This window comes from Charadrius vociferus, unplaced genomic scaffold, assembly GCF_000708025.1.
Source record: "Charadrius vociferus isolate BGI_N301 unplaced genomic scaffold, ASM70802v2 scaffold554, whole genome shotgun sequence".
NCBI lineage: Eukaryota > Metazoa > Chordata > Aves > Charadriiformes > Charadriidae > Charadrius > Charadrius vociferus.
Window position 1 is genome coordinate 811,797 of NW_009648050.1, and position 22,726 is coordinate 834,522.

Sequence of the window (22,726 nt, forward strand, 5' to 3'; positions counted from 1 at the left end):
TCTCAAACGAAACCCAAGGCATATGGTAAAATTATGCTGTTTCACAAAACAGCGCTTATGACAGTTAACAATCCTTTTGAATCAAAACTACCCTTGATACTTCAACAAAAAAAAAAAAACACACCAAAACTTTGTTGACAGAACTTAGACACAATATTAAGCATTTAAATAACATCTTAAGAGCTAGAATTTTTGAGGTCATCAACACAGTTCAATAAATCGAGTTGCATCCATTACAAAAAGACTTATTTTAGTTGTCCTTTTTTTGCTAAAACACACGCCCACTATAGAGGGTCAGACTCCCAGAAGAATAAGGAAACAATAGATGGACCATCTGCTGCTACATGAAGCAAACTGAAAATCCAGGAACAGAGTACATGGGAGTTGTACTAAAATCAGCATTACCTTTCCATTTTCTTTCACACCAGATTCTTATCTTAGCTGAGCTTTTAAAAACAAAAACAAGAAAGTCACCACACAGGATGGTTGTAGGAGCTTCCATGCATAAATGTACAGAGTAAAACACATGACATGTCCTTTGAGAAATTTTATTTTTCTTCTCTTGGCAACTCTAACTTGTACACGATGTTCCAGTGACGAATATTCTGCCTCCTGTTTATACAGCAAATGGCTGGCATTTATGGAATGGGTGTTCCACAAGGGTACAGAAGGATGACAGGTATCTTAAATACCAGCTCCATGGATATCCACAACTTAAACAATGTTTTCACAGCTGTCAGCTGATTTCACCGTAAGGCTTACTTGCCATTGTCGACCCCATCCCCCCGCAGCCAGTTTATTTATGCACATCAAGCATAAGGCAGTTAGAACTCCCTAATAGGCTTAAAACAAGTGTGAACAAGTAATTGCCTAAGGAAATGGTTGTCTTGAAAAGACTTGCTGCAGAGTAGAGGATTACCTGAAAAAAAGAAGTGCAAATAAACAGAGGAACAGTACATTTACACTCCTTTTTTTTCCCTGACAGCTGCTCATAAATTTGGCCTCAAACTACTGTAACAGATATGATACTTCTGTTCCATCATATTGGAAGGATTTAGCCCCTAGATACTTTTACCATGTTATGACAGATACTAGGAGGTGAGTGTTGCCCTTGTGGTGCTTGGTTTATGTGGAGTAAATATCAGCTAATTTCTTTCTCTACTACTTTAGCCATTCGTTTCTTCCCTAGCTATCACCCTTCCAGTAGCTGAGCGGATTGGGCTTATAGGTTTCAAGAAAATATTTATGTCAGAACTCCTTTCGGTCATCCACTCCAATAACAAAATGCATTCCCAGTAATCAGAGATTTAATAAAGGACTGATTTTTAAAACAAACATCCAACAGTCTGTCCTCTATGTCCATTTAAAAATATATTTTCATATTCTAACAAGCTATGTTTATCTTTTATGTTGCCCATTACAGTTGAGCATTAGTAAGGCTAAATTCATACAGGGCAAACAAATGAAAACTCTTAAAAACCCTTTGCCCTTTCAGAAGAGCATTTCGTATGGACGCTTCCTTTAAGCCACTTACTAAAAAACTGTTATGTGGTGTTCAAACATGTCTCTTCCTCGCATGGGGCTTCATTAAAGATTATTTCAAAGGGACTGCCAGGCCCTGTGTTCCTCACCCTCACAGAACAGCTTCCCTCATCCATTTTTTTCTCCTTCCCAGTTGAAGTGGAAAAACTGAGAGAAAACAAACTATTCGTTCTCAGTGGCACTTAGACAATTTCATAAGGCAAGGTTCCTTTTAGATAATCATTACCCGCCTGTCAGACAGATATGCGTGTAGTTAATGAAACCACATATGCATAGGCTGGAGGACAGCTGCGTACCAACTGGGTCACCAGTGATCCATACTAATGGACACCTCCCAGATGAGCACTGTCTTTTTACATTACTGTGCCCTGTAAGTCATTAGAGCCCCATTCCTCATAGGGCATTAATTATGGGGATTAACAGTAAAAGGAAACACATGAACAGGATGTTACGTACTTTTTTTTTGCTTTGAATCTTTGTGTATTTGTTACAGCTATGAATTATGGAGTAAAGAAAGATACGCAGAGTTTTAAGAAATATAATACAATATAACCTTCCAGTCTGCTATCCTAAAGATGCCCATTTAAAAGGGGGAGAGGATTTCAGCCTGCTGACATACGACTTCCTCAGATTAAAAAAAAAAAAAATTGGCTATACATGCCACGTTTTCTCTATTTTCCCAATTGCAGCACAGAACATGTACCATTAAGTTGTAAAAACACTGAAGCATTGGCCACTGGGAATGAGCTGTCAGTAAGATGCAGTTATGAAGTGGATTAAAAATTCCTATGAATTTAGAACAGACACAAGCCTTTATCAGCGCTCCCATCGTCCATTACTCTGATACTATAGCCAAAAGCATAGAACCCTAAATTCTGGACAAACCTGGACATGCTACGCTGTGAATTAAAGGCATCATACTTAACAGACGTATATGATCTACAATGACTGAGGTAACCAAAGTAACCGAACTAGAAATAAAGCATACGTGGCCAAACTCTCTGCTCTAACAAAAATACTAATATAGACTATTAATTATGGCCCACTTGGCATTACCGAGGTGACCTAGCAACTGAATATGTGCTTTTCATATTTTAGTGTTTCAGAGCCGAAAGTTAGGACAATATTCCATTACAAAAACACTATGTTTTTTTTTCTAATATTTTAAAGACAAATACTTGGAAATAATTAAAAAAAAGATAAAACCAAGCTAAGTTGTAACACAGACATCTCCTTTCCTGCTGGTATATTAGGCGAGTAGATGTTCTTAACAGAGATTGTCATCACTTGTAATGACAAATAATAGTTGGAATACAGGTTCAAGGTTTGTGACATCAACCTCCACTTCAGAATTTTCACAACAGGATGTATATTTGAACAACAACAAACAGAAATGTTTTCAGGCTCTATTTGTTGCATTTTATCTTCCTTAAACATGCATGACATTTATATAGTGTTAAATACAACTTACACAGCTCCACTCCAAGTGTACTGATGGAAGGCTTATGTACCATATTTGCTGAAACTTAAAAATTTGAGTTTAAAGAACTTGTTTTCTTCCGTCAAAACTAAGTGTTCTCCAAAATAAGAACAGTGTGTAGGTAGTTTGATATTTAACCCTAAATAATCTAGTAATACGATCATTTAATTTTTCAAATTTATGTACTGACTAATCCTCTGTAGCCCCATAAACTGTTTAAAATGTTGTCATGAAAAAATCTGAAGGTGTTTCTCTTCATCTTTACACGTTCTCCCACTAGACAATAATTAGAATTAAAGGCCTGCTATTGGATATACACCTGCAAGGTCTCACCAAATAACAACTGCTTTAAAAAAAAACCCAAAACATTGTTCTTACAAATGTTCTGAGGTATGAGATGTTTTATTGCTGATCCTGCATTTCATACTTCCCATGACAGACATTCGTGACTCAGAATCAACTCTGAGGTGAGCTCACAAAATATTCTCTTGGCTAAGAACCATTTTCCATTGGAACAGTTTGTAAACAGATGCTAATAAGTTTGCCTGTCTTGCACTTAATGCCCTTTAACTTGTAACAAGAGGCAATTTTTTTCTCATGCAGTCATTTTTTAAACAGTATTGCCTGAAATATCCTATTTTAAGAGTGATAAGTAACAAATGAAGTTATCTCCTCTTAAAAAGGCAATAGTATTTCTGATATTGAGCCAATGAAGGTATTTGGGTTTTTTTTTCGGACAAATTAAAAAGTCAGGATAACACTAAGGCCTGGCACACAAAAAAAAGAAACAATTAAACCTATTAAAATGTTTCTTTATTCTTAGTGTAAGCAAAACTAGAATTTGTTACAGAACTTAACAAATGTAAGCTAGGGAGTGATCACAGATTTTCTAGTAAATGTGTAGGTTTCTGTTCTTTGAACAAGTTAGTCAACAGATACTAGAAAAAAGTGAACACTGCGTCCCAGATATAACTAACCAGGCTCTGCAAGCGACACTTATTTTACTCACTTATAACCAAACCCATGGATCCTTTTCTTTCTGCCACCAGTACCCAGGGACTAATCTAATCCTGCAATATGCCAAGTACTTTCTGAGATCATCTATTCTCCATGCCCAGTCATATCAGTATGAACAGATATTTTGCAATACTTTGAGCTCAAGAGAAGGAGAGATGGCAATTAATCAGGAGCTGATAAAACTTCTATAGCTTATTCTTCCCTATCAGAAAACATATTTACTTTATGCAAGGTAGATACAAGACTGGGGCTAATACTATTGACCATTGACTATAATCTTTCATCATACAACCCAAAAATGTTTGTTTCTTATATATCTGCTACTTTTATGTTTCCCCGTTAGTTTATTGTGTTATATCACTTTAGGAAGAAATACAGTTAAATATACCTTTACATCAGACATACCAGAAAAACAGTGAAGTCATAATTATTACGACCAAATATTACTGAAATGAACAAACATAATTAGTCATTTGTTCACCATTTTTCTGATCTGTCAAGATATTTGCAAGTATAAAGTCAATACATTCTTCAATATGTATTTCACTTCACACAATATAAAGAATCAGATAATAAACAGATTACAGTTAAGATCTTCCATTACCAAACAGGATAGCTCTATAATTGTGATATGTGAAATCTGAGCAAACTGTGGTGAAAAAATAGGATGTTTTATCATATGCTAGAGACAAGCACAAAAATACGTCAATAATAAATCCTTTAGTTCTACCTTCATTGCACCCAAAATGGGAAAATTCAAAATGTATTACTCATTTACATTACAAACAAGATACTGATGAGAGTCACCTGGCTGCTTGCACAGGAAGTTTTATTCCTCAATAAGATCACTTACTGATTTCCTTTTCTATTTTTATTATGTAATATGTGCTTCTTTTCAGACACAACTTACTGTTGGTCCTTTCTGTGTGCTATTTCTCCTGTTTGGATTTTTTTTTTTTTAATAGTTGCATTCATGTAACAGTCTTTTATATAAATATCACATTTTCTTTCAATTCAAGCAAATGATATTCCTAAACTGGCTGTCAGAGAACATGCTGTTAAATTGTTGGGAATTGTTCTATATAAAAGAAAGAAACATACCAACATATTGATCTTACTGGTAGCAAAACTGTTTTGTGCAGACAACACCAAACCCACTTTTTAAACTAAAAATCCTTGTTCCTCCAATATCAATTAACAACATTAAAGCTTTGCATCACTCTAGAGCATGCACAATATTATTGTAGAATCTGCAAAGATGAAGTTAGCCTGAGAATGTGCAGCCACTGATAAAAAAAGCCCAAGCATAGAAGGTACTCTACACAACCTACTAAATAATTATACTAATTCTTTTGCTCCATTTTTAAGATGACTCAAGTAAATTAACTTTATTAATATTGAAGCAAAGAACAGAATAGAAAGAAATTTATGTCAAATGATCATAAAATATTTTTAAAATTTCATGAAATTATCAAAGTACTCTTTCTTGCACTTTACATTTCAGTGAATGGAACTGGATAGTCCCATCCATCATCTTCTCCATCAATATCCCATTCTGTCTCTCTTGTTCTGAACTCAGTCAATCTTTGACAGTGTTAATCAAAACATACAATTTCACCCCTTTTCAGATGAAGGTTATTTCCTACTCCATACAGGTTAGTGAAACTTTCTTTACTATAGGTTTACATACATAGCAAGCATGTCTTATAGCCTGATTTTTGATCAAGCATTCTTTGGATAAAAAGATTATCACTACAGCACATCTGTTTTTATAAACTGGCTTTACTTTACTTTCAAAGACAGGCAAAAGAGCTTCTATTAACTGAACAGCAAGTGTACCACTTGAAAGGGATTATTCCCAACTTAATTTCATTTCCTTATAGAATAAAAGCAGATTTTTATTCTTTCATGTTTCTAATTTTTAATGGAAAAGAATGCCACGGAACATTAGAGAAAGGAAACCATTTATTTTTATAACCTGAAATCAAAATTAGATATGCTTATATATTTACAATTGGACACTTGTAAAAGCTTTTTCTGTGTTTCTTCTTGCATGATAAGTAGCTGACCTCATGAAGGCTAGTGTCGAAGGCATCCTAAAGCAAATACCTAATCACTGAATAGAGAGCACTTCTCACACAGAGAAGCAAAGACCAAGTTTTCTAAAAATCAACCACGCATTCGAAAGTGAATGATGAAAAGATCCTTTCAGGTCCATTTCAGGAGCTTTCCTTTCTACACAGTAAATTCACGAGTCAGTGGTGTCTGTCCTTCAAGAAGATCCTCAAGTTGCTATCTTGTTATGATCAGCTGGGCTTTGCCATACCTAAGAACGTAGCTCTATTTACAGTTGGCAACCACAGCCTGCCTCCACATGCACAGCTGTTCCCTGCAGAGACCGTGCAGACAAGTATGGTGAAGGGATGTGAGAAACTGAACTATTATAAAATGGGTACTAGTACCCTCACTGCCAAAACAGATACGAGTATTTCCAGACCTCTCTGACCAAGAATACAGTATTTTCAGAAAACCACCTATTCTTCCCAGCTTATTTTCTCATCCTATATCACCTTCTAAAGCTGAAATGGAACAATGTAGAAAACTACGTTAGTACAGACACTGCATCAATCATGTTGTATAACCCTAGTAGTAGACCTGTCATTAGGTTTATGATAAAGGAAATTAATATATAACACATGGAAAATCTAACTTTGTGCTTTTTGAGAGCTTTCAAATGTGGACCAAGTGGGTGTAAATATTATGGCAATATTATGGCAATATTAATGGCAACATCAGATACACTTTTCACAGATATAAATTATACAAAGTGCAACAATGAAGAGATCAGACAATGTATATCCCCTCACAACCAGCTGTACTCTGCTCAGATGTGACTGTCAGTATCACATTACTGGTAAAAAGATGTTTGAAAGAGACCTTGTGCTAACATAGAAAATGCTGCCTGATTTTATAACAGAGTAAAAAGTAAAAGACACATGAAGTGCACATATTACCCCTCTTCTACCCAACTAGATATGAATTAAGGAACTAAATCAATGATAAGAATTTACAAGCCATTATTTTTTCATTTAGAATCTTTTGTTGTTTTAAAACCCTTATCTTCCTCTGCAATCTGAATAAATAGTTGCCTTTAAGTTATTTTGGTACTAATAATTCCCTGGTTCTCATTTCGTAATACCCTCCCCCAAGTACTGAAGACTATCAAAAACATCTAAAAATTTAAATATTGCCTTACATCAACTGCAGTCACACAGCCTGTTTGCATTTATGTTGAGAATAAGCTGTCACCACACTGTCCTACCATTTGTAACCTCCACGTGTTCTCACCTGCCCTCTGCAACAAGAGTCTCTTTGTCTGAAAGGTGTGTCTGTGTAACACTCATTGTTTAATTTAGACTAGAACCAAAAATAGCAAATGGCTTGTGCTTCACCAAATCTGCACTGAAGCTCGATTACTCATGTGGTTCAGGTACACCAAAGGGTTTCTTAAAGCTGTTTTGTTTCACATCTGGTTTTATATCACATCTAAGGAACAGAGAGCGGAGAAGAGGGTAGAAACTCTCACCATAACATAAAAGCTTAAAAAAAATTAAAAATTTCATTGCATTTCCTTCTCCCATGCAACCCCATCCAATCAGTCATGCACTCTCTTTTCCTCAGAAGAAGCCTCTTTATTAACGGCTATTTATTGTAGCCAAGTTCCATTCCCAATTATTGTATTATAGGTTATACCTTGAAAGAGAAAGTGTCCTCTGTTTTCTAGTGACAGCACAGAAGTTCAAGCAATGAGTCAACAGTCCAGAAGCCTTTCAACCAGAGTAAAGCAGCTTCTTTTCCTAAAAACCTAGTGAAGGAACCACCTAAAAATACAGGTAAACATATACAAGAGAGGAAAAGACAGATACTAGATTCCTTTGCCTTAACTTCAGCAAGATTAGAATAAAAGAGTCACTATATTTGATCTCTCAAAAAAGTTGACATAGCTTAAGTACACAGGTTTACAGATCGCATCAGACAACAGATTGATGGTATGTACAGCCTAACTGCTCAGCTCCAAATTTACTGGAGAACAAAAAACACATAATATGCTTTGAAAATGGGACAAATCACGGGATTCTAAGAAGTCAATAACTTTCACCACAAGATCACAACTTCAAATCCAATCCACTTTGGTGAAGGCTGCCATCTCTACTGTCTGAGAATTACCGAGTTATCTATGTGATGTTAACCAATAGCCAAAACTGGCTCTATGAAAAGAGCCATTAACATCCTTTTCTGAACCTGTACATTCTATTTGTCAAACAAGAAAACCATAAGCCAAAACAATCTTAACGTGTCCAAATAAAACCATCCTGAATTAAAAATATACTCTTCCTCATCCTTTTCTCAATCAACAAAATCTCCTCTGTCTAGCGACATGAACAAGTTACGAGGCTAGCTAAGTTATAAACTTCCCAACTTCCTGTAAATAAAACAGCAAGGCCGCGGTACAGGATGAGGTAATTCCAAGAAGTAGGGTGAGCTACCTCTCACTTACCACAGGACAGAAGTACACAAATGGCTGTTCCTGTACTGCAGCTGACATAACAGAAGTCCATCCTGATGCTCACCCTTGTAACTTCCTATCAAGTCTGTGCTTTCAGAGTAGGGAGGGAACAGGCTAGAAATTTCAGCAGTAGAAAGCTCCCTACTAAAAATGCTGTGTACTTTGATGTGCCAGTTCAGGGACTTGATTCAAGAACCTTAGCTATCTCAGTTGTCACCACAGACTTAAGGAAGAGAAATGAAATACTATATAAACCCAGTAACCAATATGAAGAGTAACAAAGGAGAACCTGATCTATCACTTGAGCCATAGGTATAAGACCTCTCTAGAAGACTTAGAGAATATAAGAATGCCACACTTAACCAAGCTGTAAAATCTAGAAAATGCAATTTGAATCAAGACACCAAATGCCCAGATGCGCAAGAGAATTTAGCAAGACTTTCTGTACCAAAACAAGAGTGGTTTTGTGATCACCTTGAAGAACTTCCTTCAGTCTGACTTTCCCTACATGCACACTTCTTTCTACATCAACTCCACAACCACCTCAGCTCTTCTCCTCTTGAGATCTTCACCCGTACCACCCACTACTTAAGAAATGTCCATCTTCCATCTTATCTTCCTATTCCACTTCTGAAATGCCACTTAAAAACAAGCAGCCAAGTAATATTGGCTGCACCAAGCATCATTTAAGAGATTGTTAAAAATAAGTTTACAGCCTGGTGTGATACTTTTCCTCTTCTCCTCATGTAAAGGGCATATAGCAGAAGGTATGCAATATTGAAACACACAATGAACAAGTTCCATCTCAAGACATTCTTTCAAGGATGCAATTTACAGGTGAGCACAGGAAAGCTTAAACTTGTCTCCATTAATAAGAAAGGGTAGTGCTAGCCCTGAAGACCAGCATCTTGAATAAATCCAAATGTAATCTCCCCAATGCCACTTTATTTCTCCTCTAGTCTTATTATTGTAATTTATGTGCTTGATTTCTACACCTGGCTAACATATTTGTCTGAAAAAAAATGCCAGTCTACAAAGTTTTTATTTTTTCTGGTTGCATAATTCTGGAATGGAGCAAGACAAAAGGAAGTTTGGACTTCACAGAAGTGATGCCTTCCAGCTTTAGTCTACTTCCCAATAAATGACAAAGGGGGGGAACAAACCTAAACCAAAACCCCATACTCTCAAAGACACAGAAAGCCTTTTAACAAGACTAGATGTACCTGAACCAGTAATTTTAATAAGCCTGTGTTAATAATCTGAACCAGTAATTTTAATAAGCCTGTGTTAATAACCTTTCAAAAGTAAAATCTGGGACAAAAAAAATAATCTTTAAATTACTTATCACAGAAAAACTTCTGTGCAGACTATATCTAGTACAGTTTACAGAATTCATTGAGCATCATCTCTTACTTCATTAGGCAAGAGGACTATGAGATGACATAATTTTATATTAGATGCCATAGCCAGAAGGTAGATGAAATTCATTTACAATAAACAAACTTGTAAGCCGTACTTTCTCTGCTTAGCAAGACTCATCCCATAGAGTAGAGAATGACAGCACCAGCTACTCTTAAACAGCTATCACGTGCGTTTGACACGGAACACAGGATAGAGAGGCAACACCATCACATTGGAAGCTTTTGTTTTAGCCACTTGTACATAATCTGACTGGCACTCTTCTTTCACCCATAGGATCTTTGAGAGCTAAAATTCATGACAAATTCTTCACAAGAGAGTAATTTTGGTGTCATCGGGCAAATAAAATCACATTTATATTGGCACTGGTTCCTAAATGTATCATCACTATAGAAGTGAAAAGATTATTCAATAACCCCAATAGGTTCAAAGTAAACCAATCAGATATATATACAGAATGCCTCCAAATGCAGCCAGTTTCTTTTTTTTCATGACAACCTTTTATCCAGAAATCACAGAGATACTAAGAGAAAACAAAACAGAAATGTAAGACTGAAAACCACAGAAGCTGGCCAGGTGTCAACATGAGAGGCTTTTGGCTTGCTTTTTTTTTTTTTTTTTAATTAACTACACTCCAAGTCGACAGTCATTTTAGAAATATCTGCAAAAACTCTTATTTAAATGATCACTTGTACGTTTGCATTATAATGTTAACAAATAACATACTTAGGTTAATGCAGGCATATTTGGAAGCAAATAAGCTAAAAATATTAACAGCTTCTTTTATTAACGTACCAATAGTTAACACAATTAAGTATGTTGAAGCACTGCAAAGCGAAGAAGTACCTAGTCACAGGGCTCAGCTAACAAGTATACCTTCATTCAACTTTAAACTAGGGCATGCATACAGATAATACATCACCAGTAGATGAAAGAGGGTGCACTGAAGTTGCAAAGATGTAGACTTTAACTTATAATGGCATGAGGCATGAACTGCTGAAACAATGCTTACGCTATTTTTTTTTGTTTAAGCATTCTGACATGCAGTCAGAATGCAGTTTGTATAGGAAACACAACTAACAAATTTAGCACAGGAGAAACATTTCTGTTGTACACCCTTCCTCAAGCTTCAAACTTCAGTGGGGCAAAATAATATAGTTGTCAGCTTCTGAAATACGAATTCAGAGAGCCTGAAGTAGTTATTGTGATTCAGTACGCTTCGTTACTATGTTTTGTTTTAAAATCCCTCCTCTCCAACCGTCTCACAAGAACGGCTCAAATAAGTGACAGTAAATACGCTATCTGTACCTTCTTCAAAAACTGTTTGCTTCATAAAAGAAATCCTTATATCACTACTGTTACCCTTATGCAGGGGATGTAGTGGGTAATTGGACAGAAGAAAGCAACTCTAGCAACTAGATATGGTTATTAAGACACTGTTTGAATGAAGGCAGAGAGGATATAGCCAACTATATCCAAGTTAAAAAAGTAACACTGAAACTGGCTTTAGTTTATTGCTAACTGTAAGCAAAACCATAAGTAAATCTGGGTTTCATACAACATAGGGAAGTCAAAATAAAACCTGTTTACATAACGCAACCATTTATGTCAAATTTGCCTTACCATAAAAGGTTCTTATTTCCTTTGCAACACAATGACTTCTGTACATACAACTAATGGGATATTGGTAAAAGAACCCACAGGCTCCGTGCTGAACCCCTTCCAGGGGTTCTGGTAATAATGCATCTACAGTGAAAGTGTTCCTTTACATACACACTAATTTAAACACAAAAAACGTTCACTGAGATCTTTACTCATCACTAAAATAGCTCAAACAGTGTATTCTGCTGCTCTTTGGCAAATCACTTCAAGTATATTCACCATTGGACAAGCTTTACATACTTTAAAAAAAAATTCCTTGGACATTAAGCAAGCTTCAGAGACCCTATCAAGCACAGGAGACTACCACAGCATACTGAATAGCTATAATCATTGCTAAAGATCTGGAAGGAACATACGTATAAATCAAACATAACAGCAGTGACATTTACAAGAATGTAGACATTTCACTGCTTCTACCAACACTTTCACCAGCTGTAAAACTATTATGCAACCCTGCCTCTGAGCTCAGGTGCAGACAGTATGGCAGGGATTCAATCCTCTCTATCTCCCATTTCCCACTATCCCTTTAAAAAGGTGAGACTCTGGAAACAGCATCATATCTTTTATTTGAATAGATATAAGAATGTACCACACACGGCAGAGTCTGATTGCCATGACACTGCTGTACCCCTTCCCAAAACAAAACTGCACATTTTGCACAGAAGTTCTTGAAATATTATTTTCAAAATATTAGGTAATAAAAATCAAATATTAAAAACCTCTTTACTCACCACCAAGAGTACACATAAAGTGGACATTAATCCCTGTTATTAAAACTGAACCACCGTAAATCAGGAACCATTAGGTTCCCAAAAAGGCTTCTCAGTACCAAACTAACATTATCATCACCTTATGCTAACATCACGCAGTATCTCAAAAATGTGAATATTGTTTTGGTCTATTTCATCACTTGTGAAAGCTCCAAGTCAATACCCATCATGGCTCTCACAGTTTTAAGAACTGGGGTAGGGAGGTCAAGCTCAATCCAAGTAACAGTCACTTTCTCTCTGCCAGAGGAAAAACTACATACTGTAAGGCTCTGTGAACAAGTAATTACAATAAAATGAATGTTTTATGAAGGAAATGCACTTGGTTTTAAAGGTCACAAAGTGACAGATAAGAGCACACAGTGGAACAAATCCAGCAAATTACTGATTGACCTCCGGGGTCAATGAATCCAAACAATAAATATTTCTGCTCTTTAAATAATTAAAAATGACAAAACACAATGGCTGCAGACAAACACTGTTAAGAATGCAGACAGGCCAGACAATCTACTTCATATTTAAATATTTCACTTACCTGTCTTGTGACTGCTCCTCATACATTCTTTCCTTTCCTTCTTTGAAGAGTCTTATAGCCCGTTTTGATTTTTTCATGAGACTGTCAATGTAGATTTTAAAATATTCATTCTCACTGAGTTGTGCAAGTTTCTGGTTGTCATCATATTTGCTCAGTATAAGTCGCAAATGTTGATAAGTGTCTGGTAAAATGTCAAGTATGTAAGGTGGGCTGTTTTTGAGTTGAAGCTTTGGGTTTTGGCACAATCTTACCTATAAGCAAAAACAAGAGAATGTAAAATGAGAATGTTGGGGCAAAAACTGACCTGACATCTTAAAATTAAAACGTGTAAACATACTTCTCAAACCTCCAGGCACAGTGAATTAAATCCTACTTCATTTATATTCCATGAAGTCCCAACATAGTCCATAATGTCAAAGGATGTAAAATTTAACTTAATCCTGTCACATCTATAAACAGCAAACAAGCTTACTTACATAATTTGGGGGTTTGCCTTTAAAGTAAGAATTTGCCTGTCTTTGCCTGTCTACTATATGGTAAGGCGTATATGATCAAAACAGAGTATGCAACTAATGCCAAGAGCAGTTCGTGCAGATCTGTGAGCTGCAGGTGAACTTCCCTATGGATCTTTAATTGTCTAACAAGAACTGACCTTACAAATTACCTTGGCATCTGCTGGCTCTCTCTTTTCTCTATCCAACAATATAACTTCTTAGAACCTATAGGAATTTAAAGTTTGAGGTCCACACATATGAAAATGGCCTGAATGCCGCTAGTGGTTCAAAAGCTATTACCTATAACAGACAGAAATTAAGTTGCTCACAAACAGATATCGTAAACCAGGAAACAAAACATTATAAACTCAGTGTTTTCCAGTTCATGGTTGTAACAGAAGATAACATCTTAATGGACTTGGAATCGTCATGGCACAAAAATTAATTGAATAATATATATTACTTGAAAGAATAAGCTTCAGATGAATTGAACACCTTTATTTGAATCTAGTCTCCACTGGAAGTGTTTCTGGAAGAAAAACGTACTGGCTTTGCTTCCTGAACATATACGTACAAGGTTAGAGTAATTAACTCCTGGCTACCTACATTCTCTGGTAAGTTTGTTCTGTAATGTTCTGTACTAGAAAGCAAAAGGGATCAAAACTAACGGGTAGTTTTTGAGTGCTATCATGTTGAGCTATCCATGCTCAGCTAAAACACTGCAGAGGGACACATTCTAGACATGTGTGCCTGGCTGTACATATGTGAATACTAAAGAAAAAATTAAGTCCATGTGGTATAAATGTTTTATAGGTATCATTTGGAGATCACCACATTATATATTAGTGACTTTGACATTCTTTTGAGGTAACTAACGAGGCTGTAAAAACATCTTAATACTGCTAAAAGCAGATTCCTACTCCTACTAATGTATCAACTTCAAAAAAAGTGCAGTCTTGAGCATTTCAATTTCTAGATCTACACCATTAAGAAATTCACTGCCTTAAGACAGTTGCCACTAACAGACCTTCATGCACCACAAACAGCAAAGCAAACACATAATTGCTTTTTCCCTCTGAAACATACACACAAAAACACACCAGGCAATTTGATTTAGAGAACTGGGGTCGTAGTTCAAAAAGTGAAGATAGAAGAGTGGACAAAAGTCAAGCACTAACAAGTTTAAAAATATAATAGTAAGTCTAGCACCATTAGAACAGTGCAAACTCCTAGCTACTACACAATGCCTCCCCTCATTTCACTGATCCATTGTTACTTTAATAATTTCTATTATTCTTTCACCTACTAGATCAAGTAATGTATATGATGTGTTAGAATATACAGTCCTTCCCACAGAGAAATTTACAATCTCAGTAGGAAACAAAGAGACAGCAGATGGATGCAGGCAAATATGAATGCATGAACATAACACTGTTCAACATGCTAAAGAGTGGTTCATGGCACTAGTACTTAAGTATTTCTAGATATAAACAGAAAAGTTTCAAGGCAAGCTCTAAAATAATTTAGTGGCTTATAAAGGAATTCCTCCCAAGTTGAGGAAGATGCAGGAAGGAAACAAAAACAAAATAAAAGTACAGCATAAAGATGTTTGGTCATGTCTTTATCAGGTGATCAAGTCTGGAACTGCAAGAGCGAGACAGTAAGAGACTTAGAAATTCAAAATAATTTGTTTATATTTCATGTAATAAAGAGAAGATTACCAGGATAAAGAAAAGGACAACACGGTCCAAGTTAGCAGATGCTTCCAGCAGCATTCTCAAAGAATAAAGGTTGGATATGATGGCATTCTTCCTTCCAAGGTCAGAAAAGCAAAGTTGAACTTACTGATAGACAAATAGCAACTCATGGATGAGAGTTTTAGGTGCATAGATTGATACAGACGGTTATATTTGCCTGTGAATCACATCTCAATCTGAAAGATTCAGAGATGACTTAAAAGAGCAGTTCAAGTAAAGACCTTGCCTGAGTGAAGGTATGATGATGGTATTGCCCCAGAAGATCAAGAAAGGAGCTAACAAGAGAGACTTACAGGTGAGATTAAACATTTTCTTTTAGTTACATTGAAGTTAAGCTGACAGCTAGAATTCTTTAAGGAGATTTCAGAAATATAAGCAAAGAATTTACATGTGTAGACGGATCTGAAGATCATCCATGCAAAGACATACATGAACTTCTTTTTGTAGAAGAGTTAGAAGAACTGGAAACCCAAAGACAGAAGTGAAAACCTTTATGAAAAAAGTAGACTTTTTCATCTAAATGTTTGTTCTCTATGATTTCCGATTTAGTGAAAACTTGAAACAACACTGACATTCTTACAAAGCCAACTACAGATGACACAAATCAATATCACTGATTAGGCATTACAACTTTCTGGAGCAACAAGCACAAGGAAAAAAAGAAGCTGCAAAGAGGAAAATACTTATTCAGGGGAAAAGTCAGCAATGAAAGCAGACCACAAGCAGAAGGCTGCAATCATTCTGAATTGCTTATTTATTCTAATTTAAATCTCATGATCAAAGAATTAATTCTCTTTCTGAAGTCTATCTTTTCGATCAGATGTGCCAACAAGCAGAATATAAATGCTTTCATATCTATTAGATATACAATTAAACATATAAAAACAACAGGAAAAAGCAAATTGCTTATGCCGGTTGCTGTATTTTCAACAGTCAGTCCATTCAACTACACAAAAAAACCCCATTCAGTTATAAAGAATTAGTTTCTCTTTCAGATGTTCTAGAAAGTCGTCTTCAGTCCAGTAGCATTACACACAGTCACAGACACATCAAAACAGGATCCTGTGGTCATCACAGTTTACAAGGCTTCACCTTCTGCTGAATTTATAGAGATAAATACAGCACATTACTAGAACCTTCAACTCCAGAACAAGCCTTTAAGAAAGTCATACAAAAATTCTTCTACGGTACAACTCAATTAGTCTTACGCATTCTCACTGAAAAAAACGCTAACATTTAGTTCAAGTGAGTGATCCAGTGAAGCAGTACAGGGCTTTCCTCCCTTTATAGAGTACACAAGGTTTCAGTCCAAAGGAAGTTTCTAAAGAGATGGCTGGTAAACCATATGGTTTCCAGAGTCAGGATATCCTGACACGTACCGCAGCAGTTCACAATTAAAAGTAAGCAATAAGAAATGACATCTGCTGACGCAAAAGATTTACCAAGGAACCAGAAGTGGCACACATACCTTTCTTCAAAAGAAAACAGAACTCAAAACAAAATTAAAAAAAAAACACAAACAAACAAAACCAAAGACCTCCATATTGCACTTTACAAAGCAAGCCTCACCAACACTTCAGGAGCGCACATGAATCATATCACTGTGTGATTTGTGTATTGTTATGACTGGAAGTAAGCATGTATATATTTAGCAAGCATTCAGTCTAAAAAATGAAAAGCAGTCAGTCAGCAAGTTAGTCAGAAATGTGTCTCTCATTGAGATAAACTGAGACAAAGCTAAGCTCCTTTCACTACCTCACTCAGGGTAAATCCAAGTATTTAGTCCAGAATCACAGAAACAAGAGTGTAGTTCTGGTTGTGAAGAACTAAGGTATTAATCTACCAGAAACAGATTTTGAAACAGTTAACTCAGGAACTTCCAGACAAACTTACTCTAGTGCATATGGAGAAAAAAAACTTACCCTCTCTTCCCTCCTCTCCCCTCCCCCCACACCACACAAAATAAATACCACTATTCATAACATTTTTGTAGATATTTAACTTAAATTATAAGGTGTTATATTTCCTAGCATGTTCAGAGATGAGTGTCATGGATGCCTAGTTTATTTAGACAATCAATTTATTAGAGAAAACTGAGAGATCTTCTCTTCACTTTTTAGAGCAAAGTCAAAAGCCCTGGACTCATTTGACAAAAGAACTTTTGTTCAAGAAAAGCACAGCAGCCTTAACACAATCTATTTAAACACCTAATGCTAGTCAAAGACAATACAAGGAAAGTAACACAACTAAAACAGAATAAGTATCTAATGAGTAGGACATCCGCTCAACACTGTATTCAGCTGCAGTGAATGGACTAGAACAATCAGATCACCAGTGCTCACACACTTCCAAAATTACACTTCAAAACCATCTACTGAACAAGTATCTTCTGCCATGCAGTACAAAAAAAAGAGTCAAAGTATTAAAAAACACTTTGACACACCACAGATAGCATAAAGGTAGCTCTGCAGCAAAGTACCATAACAATTCTCCAGAAAACCACAACACAAAATGCTACCAACAATGAATTCTGAAGAACTTAGTCAGGGAGGGACTAATCAGGAAAATGGATGAAATCTGAACATTACACTTCATCATATATTTCTTCCTGCCAGAAATTACCTCAATTGCAATGCACTTTATTTTCCACAGAAAGATGCATTTTCTTTCTGAAAGAAGCTTTTCCGTCAAAATGTAAGTAGAGGGGACCGATCACCCATCATTTCAGCTGAGAATGCAGGAAGTGCTTGTTCAACAGCTACCACACGGCAACTGTGCCATATGTTTCCATACCGCAGGAATAAGCAATAACTATGCTGACGCTACATACGCACAAGGCCAGCTGACTTTGGAGGGTTATTTAAACTTTCTTCTGATTAGAAAAAGAGAAGCTTCCATTTCTCCATTTAAATTTTTATTCTTTTCCGCAAACAGTGTATGCAGGACGTAATACTTCTTATCAACTTTGACCAGGTAATACATTGGAGAATATCAAGGTTATGAATGATGATTGTCTTTTCTAGATCCTGTTTGGAACAATGACATTTAATTAACGTGGAAGGTTGCACATTAATGTAACAACTACATAAAGTGTCACAAAGAATAACCAACACAGACACAGTTTCAACTACTGAGCTCTGTAAACTCAAATGCTACTGCAAACTTCGATGCCCACAAATGTTAATTTAAAGAAAACCGCATTACTGAGTTACAGAGGTAATACAGCTTTTACTCACTAAGTCAATAGTATGAGCTTTGGAGACACGCTCTAATTTGTGCTTGGGTAATTCTTAAATAGCAAATCAAATTGCCATCTCCATTTATATAGCCAGAGTCAAACAACTGGGTGGGCCATGACAGAGCACCCAAACACTTCAGACAATGTTGTTAATCTTCACAGTAGAAAATATAATTATTTTCAAGCCCAATGCATTAGAGTACTGAAAAGTGACTGAAAGCTGCTAAAATATTCCTATTTTAAAAAAATTCCCGTTCAGAATGTGTCACAATTTTATCAGCTTGAAACCCACAACAGTGAAGTGTGCACAATAGTACTGCCAACTCTGAATAGCCCGAGCAGCAAATTAACTTAACTACTCCCATGTTTACATAATAGGTAATCTCTCCCAAACTTGTTCTCAAGATAGCCATTATCTTCTAATAATAATAATAACAATACACAGCTAGTTTCTAGGTTTTAAAATCATTAGGTTTAGAATCTAAAAAATCCCATGTAATTTACGCCTAGTTTAAAAGAAGACTTATGGTAATTTGTTAACAATATTTTTTTATTTATTTACAGGATATGAACTTTCTAAAATACACATCATGTTTTAAAAACAGTAATTTGCTTGCTAGAAGTTCAGTGATATATAGTCAACTTGCTTATACAATGCTAGCACCAGAAAGCAGGGCTAGCCTTCCAAACCATAAAAGGAATATTATCCTTTGCATTGCAAAGGAATTAAACAAAATATTTTTGGTTTTTAATGGTAAAGCTACTGCTTACCCATGACAAAAGTAGCAGGGAAACTGGACATTGATGCTAACAGTTGACGCACCTCTAATAACGCAGACAGTATTGTAAATTCATATAAGAAAAAAGACATACCAGTGAACCTCAAGAAGTACAGATCCCTGGGGATAAAGTATGAAAAGGAAGATGCAGATATATACAGACAGATAGAAATTCACATTCACTGATTGCTTACAACACTTTTTTTTTTATTCCCTGCAAGTATGTCACTTACAGTAACTTTTACGAACAGAGCTTTAAGCAGGAGCAGTATCCCAAGAGTCTGTCCTGCTAAAGAACTCTCTCAAAATCCTTGATTTTTTTTCAAACTGGTAGCACAAACGTAAAGAGAAGACACTTCAGCAGAACTGCAACATTCTGTCTATTCTAACAGCTAAAGCATCAGCCCATGAAAAACAAACATTACCATGAAATCTAAGTAATTTCAAAGCATGACATACAACCAATACTACACAGAGTTTGTATGGTATCTAAGTAGCCAGAACTTTTACATATACCATAAAATCACTATCATAGTATAGATCTTAGAGTAGCAACATTTGTAGTATTGGTTAATGCCTTACTGTTGAAAACAAATAATTCATATAGAAAATTTCATCTGCCAAAGGAGGAAATTATGGAAAGAAATGAAGGAAAGGTAAAGAACGGCAATTTTAAGAAAGAAACATAAACTAGAAATCATTGAGCTCTACCCCTAGGTTATGAGGCTGCTCTTTTTCATCCTTTGGTCAAGATAATAGCTTTGCTTTGTTTCCATTCTCCCTTTCCCTAACATCTTAAGAATGGGAGAAAATTTTAGCTACCTCACTGCAGCAAAAAGATGGTTATCACAGCTATTATAGTTAAAGAATAAACAAGGATAATGACTGTTATTACAACAAGCAAAACAGGCCTCAAAGCCACAGTCTTATCATGGGTGGCACCCCACTGACTTTGCAGAGCCTAGTGCCCTCACTAGGTATTAATTTGATCAGTGACCCACCACAGAAATCAGTCATAGGACACACTCCAGAAATGGGATCTGAAACAAAAGTCAATGGAGCAGGTTTCTATTTCTGATTTTAATCCCTGGTTTTGATCTAGGCAGAGGAGAAAATGACCTTCCTGTGCCTACTGCCACATAAGGCTAAGAGACTTAGATTTGTTTGCCAACATATTAAATTTGCTCAAACACATCCTTTCACTATAAGTACCAAATGCTGAAAACTCAAGCTGCAAGCTACAGCATTCTCACACTATGACATCATCCTGTCTGGTATACTTTAATATAATTTGGAAATAAAATTTGATTAACTGAGAGTGGCTTAAAGAGGATACATTAAAGGTCCAAATTGAGGACACTTATCCAGTAAAATGAAAAAAGAAAGCACAGTGCAATGTCCAGCCTTTCCAGTGACTTCTACAGAACAGGCCTTACTGGCTGTTCTGATGCTCTGTTGTAATAGTGACAAATACAGTTATCCTGTATTAGCTGAGTGAAAGCAATCCACAGGTCCAAGCAGTGGGGTTAAGATTTTCTGGTAACTGTGAATATATAAACCAATGTGGGGACAATCTTACCATACAGATTTGTAAATGGCCTGACACGAGAAAATGAGGCTGTAAATGCCCCACGTGGTTTAAAAAACGACAAAACAGATTCCTGGTTCCCAAGCCAAAAACTTCTTTCTACTGAAGAGTGCCAGCTTCCAAGTATTTATACTTGCAGGTCTTATTACAGGATGCTCACTGTTTACAGCATCCTGATCATTAACAGGGAAACGTCAACAAAGTCTTTGTGATAATAACCACTTCTATCAAGGCTGGATTTAAAGTTTATAATCATCAGAAATTGTGGTGGAAATACAGATGCTATTCTTGGAGCACCAAAAAGGATAACATACAAGGACTCAATCAAATACTTCAAAATTACCACTTGTCACGGCATATAACATGAAATAACCTCCACTGCGTCAATATAAATACTTATGAACTTTAAGAAATGTTAAACATCAGCATTTTACAAGAGCCACAGGGAAAGCAAACAGTTACACTACTTCATGAAGAATCACCAAGTTAAAAAGTCATAACTCTCTTGCCATACAGACCCAAGGCTAACAGGTAGTAATCCTCACTCCCCAGCAGTTTCAAGAGGAAGCTCTGAAGTATCACCAGGTATGCAAAGCAGAGTGCCTACCTCTCCTGCACAGTTATCTGTGTTATAATCAAACTGTTCCTACCACTGGTAAGAAACTCTCCTAGCTGATCTATCAACATACAAGCCATCATTTTGTATAATACTAACCAAAACGTATCAGCCTAGTGCAGACAACTACAAGATGTAAAAAATTATGGTCTATCCCCCCCACTTCCTGAAAAGTAAGTTTCAGCACAGTGTATTTCTAGTTTCAAAATGAAGAGTAGAAGTATTTAAAAATCATTAAAATGCAGAACACACACTTAAAAGTTAGGCGTGCCATACTAATCTGTTTACTAAACTGACAAGAGTGACATCCCCCAGTCCCCACGCACATTCCTAAAAGCACAAATGTATCTACGTTGCCATCATGAGCATGTCTCACAGGACGATCAGCTTAACTGAAGTTTCATACTTCAGAGGTCTTGTTTGCAGACTAACAATGTGATCCAACACGAAACACACAGAATATGTGATTACAAGTCTAAGTTAAGCAGCTTTTCGTTAGGACAGCTCTTCAAGTTTGAGTCATTTTAAAGGATCTGAAAATAACAATAGCCTGCGGCAAACACACACATTTGTTTTCCCTCCATAAACCAAGATTAAAAAAAAAAGAACATAGCCAGAGGCCATAGAAAGAGGAAAAAAAAAAAAAAAAAAGACAAGCGGTGCTTAAATAACCTAAAACATAAGTCGCCTTACTTCCCCAGGCACAGGCAGCACAGCAGTTAGAGCTGGAGGAAGACGCTGTTTCTCCATGTGTACCTATTTAATAGCCTCATTCCGCACCGTGTGCGCCCACGGACGGCACACAGGCACTCACCACTTTGTCCATAAGCTTCCAGGTCTTCTCCACAGTCCTCCGGTCGGCAGCTGCCTGCTTGGGGGGCCCCACAGCATCCTGAATGGCATCGATGAAGCCCAGGATCCGTCCCTTGCGCGGGTTCCGGCCGTTCAGGGAATTGGCCATCTGGGAGCCGAGCTGGCCGCAACGACAGAGAAACACAGCCTCACAAGGTGCTCCCACAGCGTCTTGTCATACAAGTGGCCGCAGCCAGTGAGCTAACACTTCCTCCTCCTCCTCCTCCTCCTCCGCGGGCAGGAAAGGGCAAGACCAGGGCATGTTTAGGAACAAGTTTAACTTTCCATGACAACAAACAGCGTTGAACCCACCTGGCCCGCCTTTTAACGCCGGCAAAAGGCGATCCCGGATTTAGTGTCAACGCGACAACCGGCGGGAGGCAGGGGGAAACCACCACTACCATCGCCACCCC

At 36.7% G+C, this 22,726-nt stretch overlaps 1 protein-coding gene across 1 annotated transcript in view; it reads right to left on the minus strand.

Moving 5' to 3' along the window:
- CBLB (Cbl proto-oncogene B, E3 ubiquitin protein ligase) overlaps window positions 1-22,422 on the minus strand; it is a 128,925-nt gene extending 106,503 nt beyond the window's left edge. Inside the window, exons 1-2 of the mRNA XM_009883713.1 lie at window positions 22,276-22,422; window positions 12,990-13,240 (exon numbers count right to left, since the gene is read on the minus strand). Coding sequence (XP_009882015.1) covers window positions 12,990-13,240; window positions 22,276-22,422 — 398 coding nt within the window. The remainder of the gene's footprint in view (window positions 1-12,989; window positions 13,241-22,275) is intronic.
- Window positions 22,423-22,726: the final 304 nt, after the last annotated feature.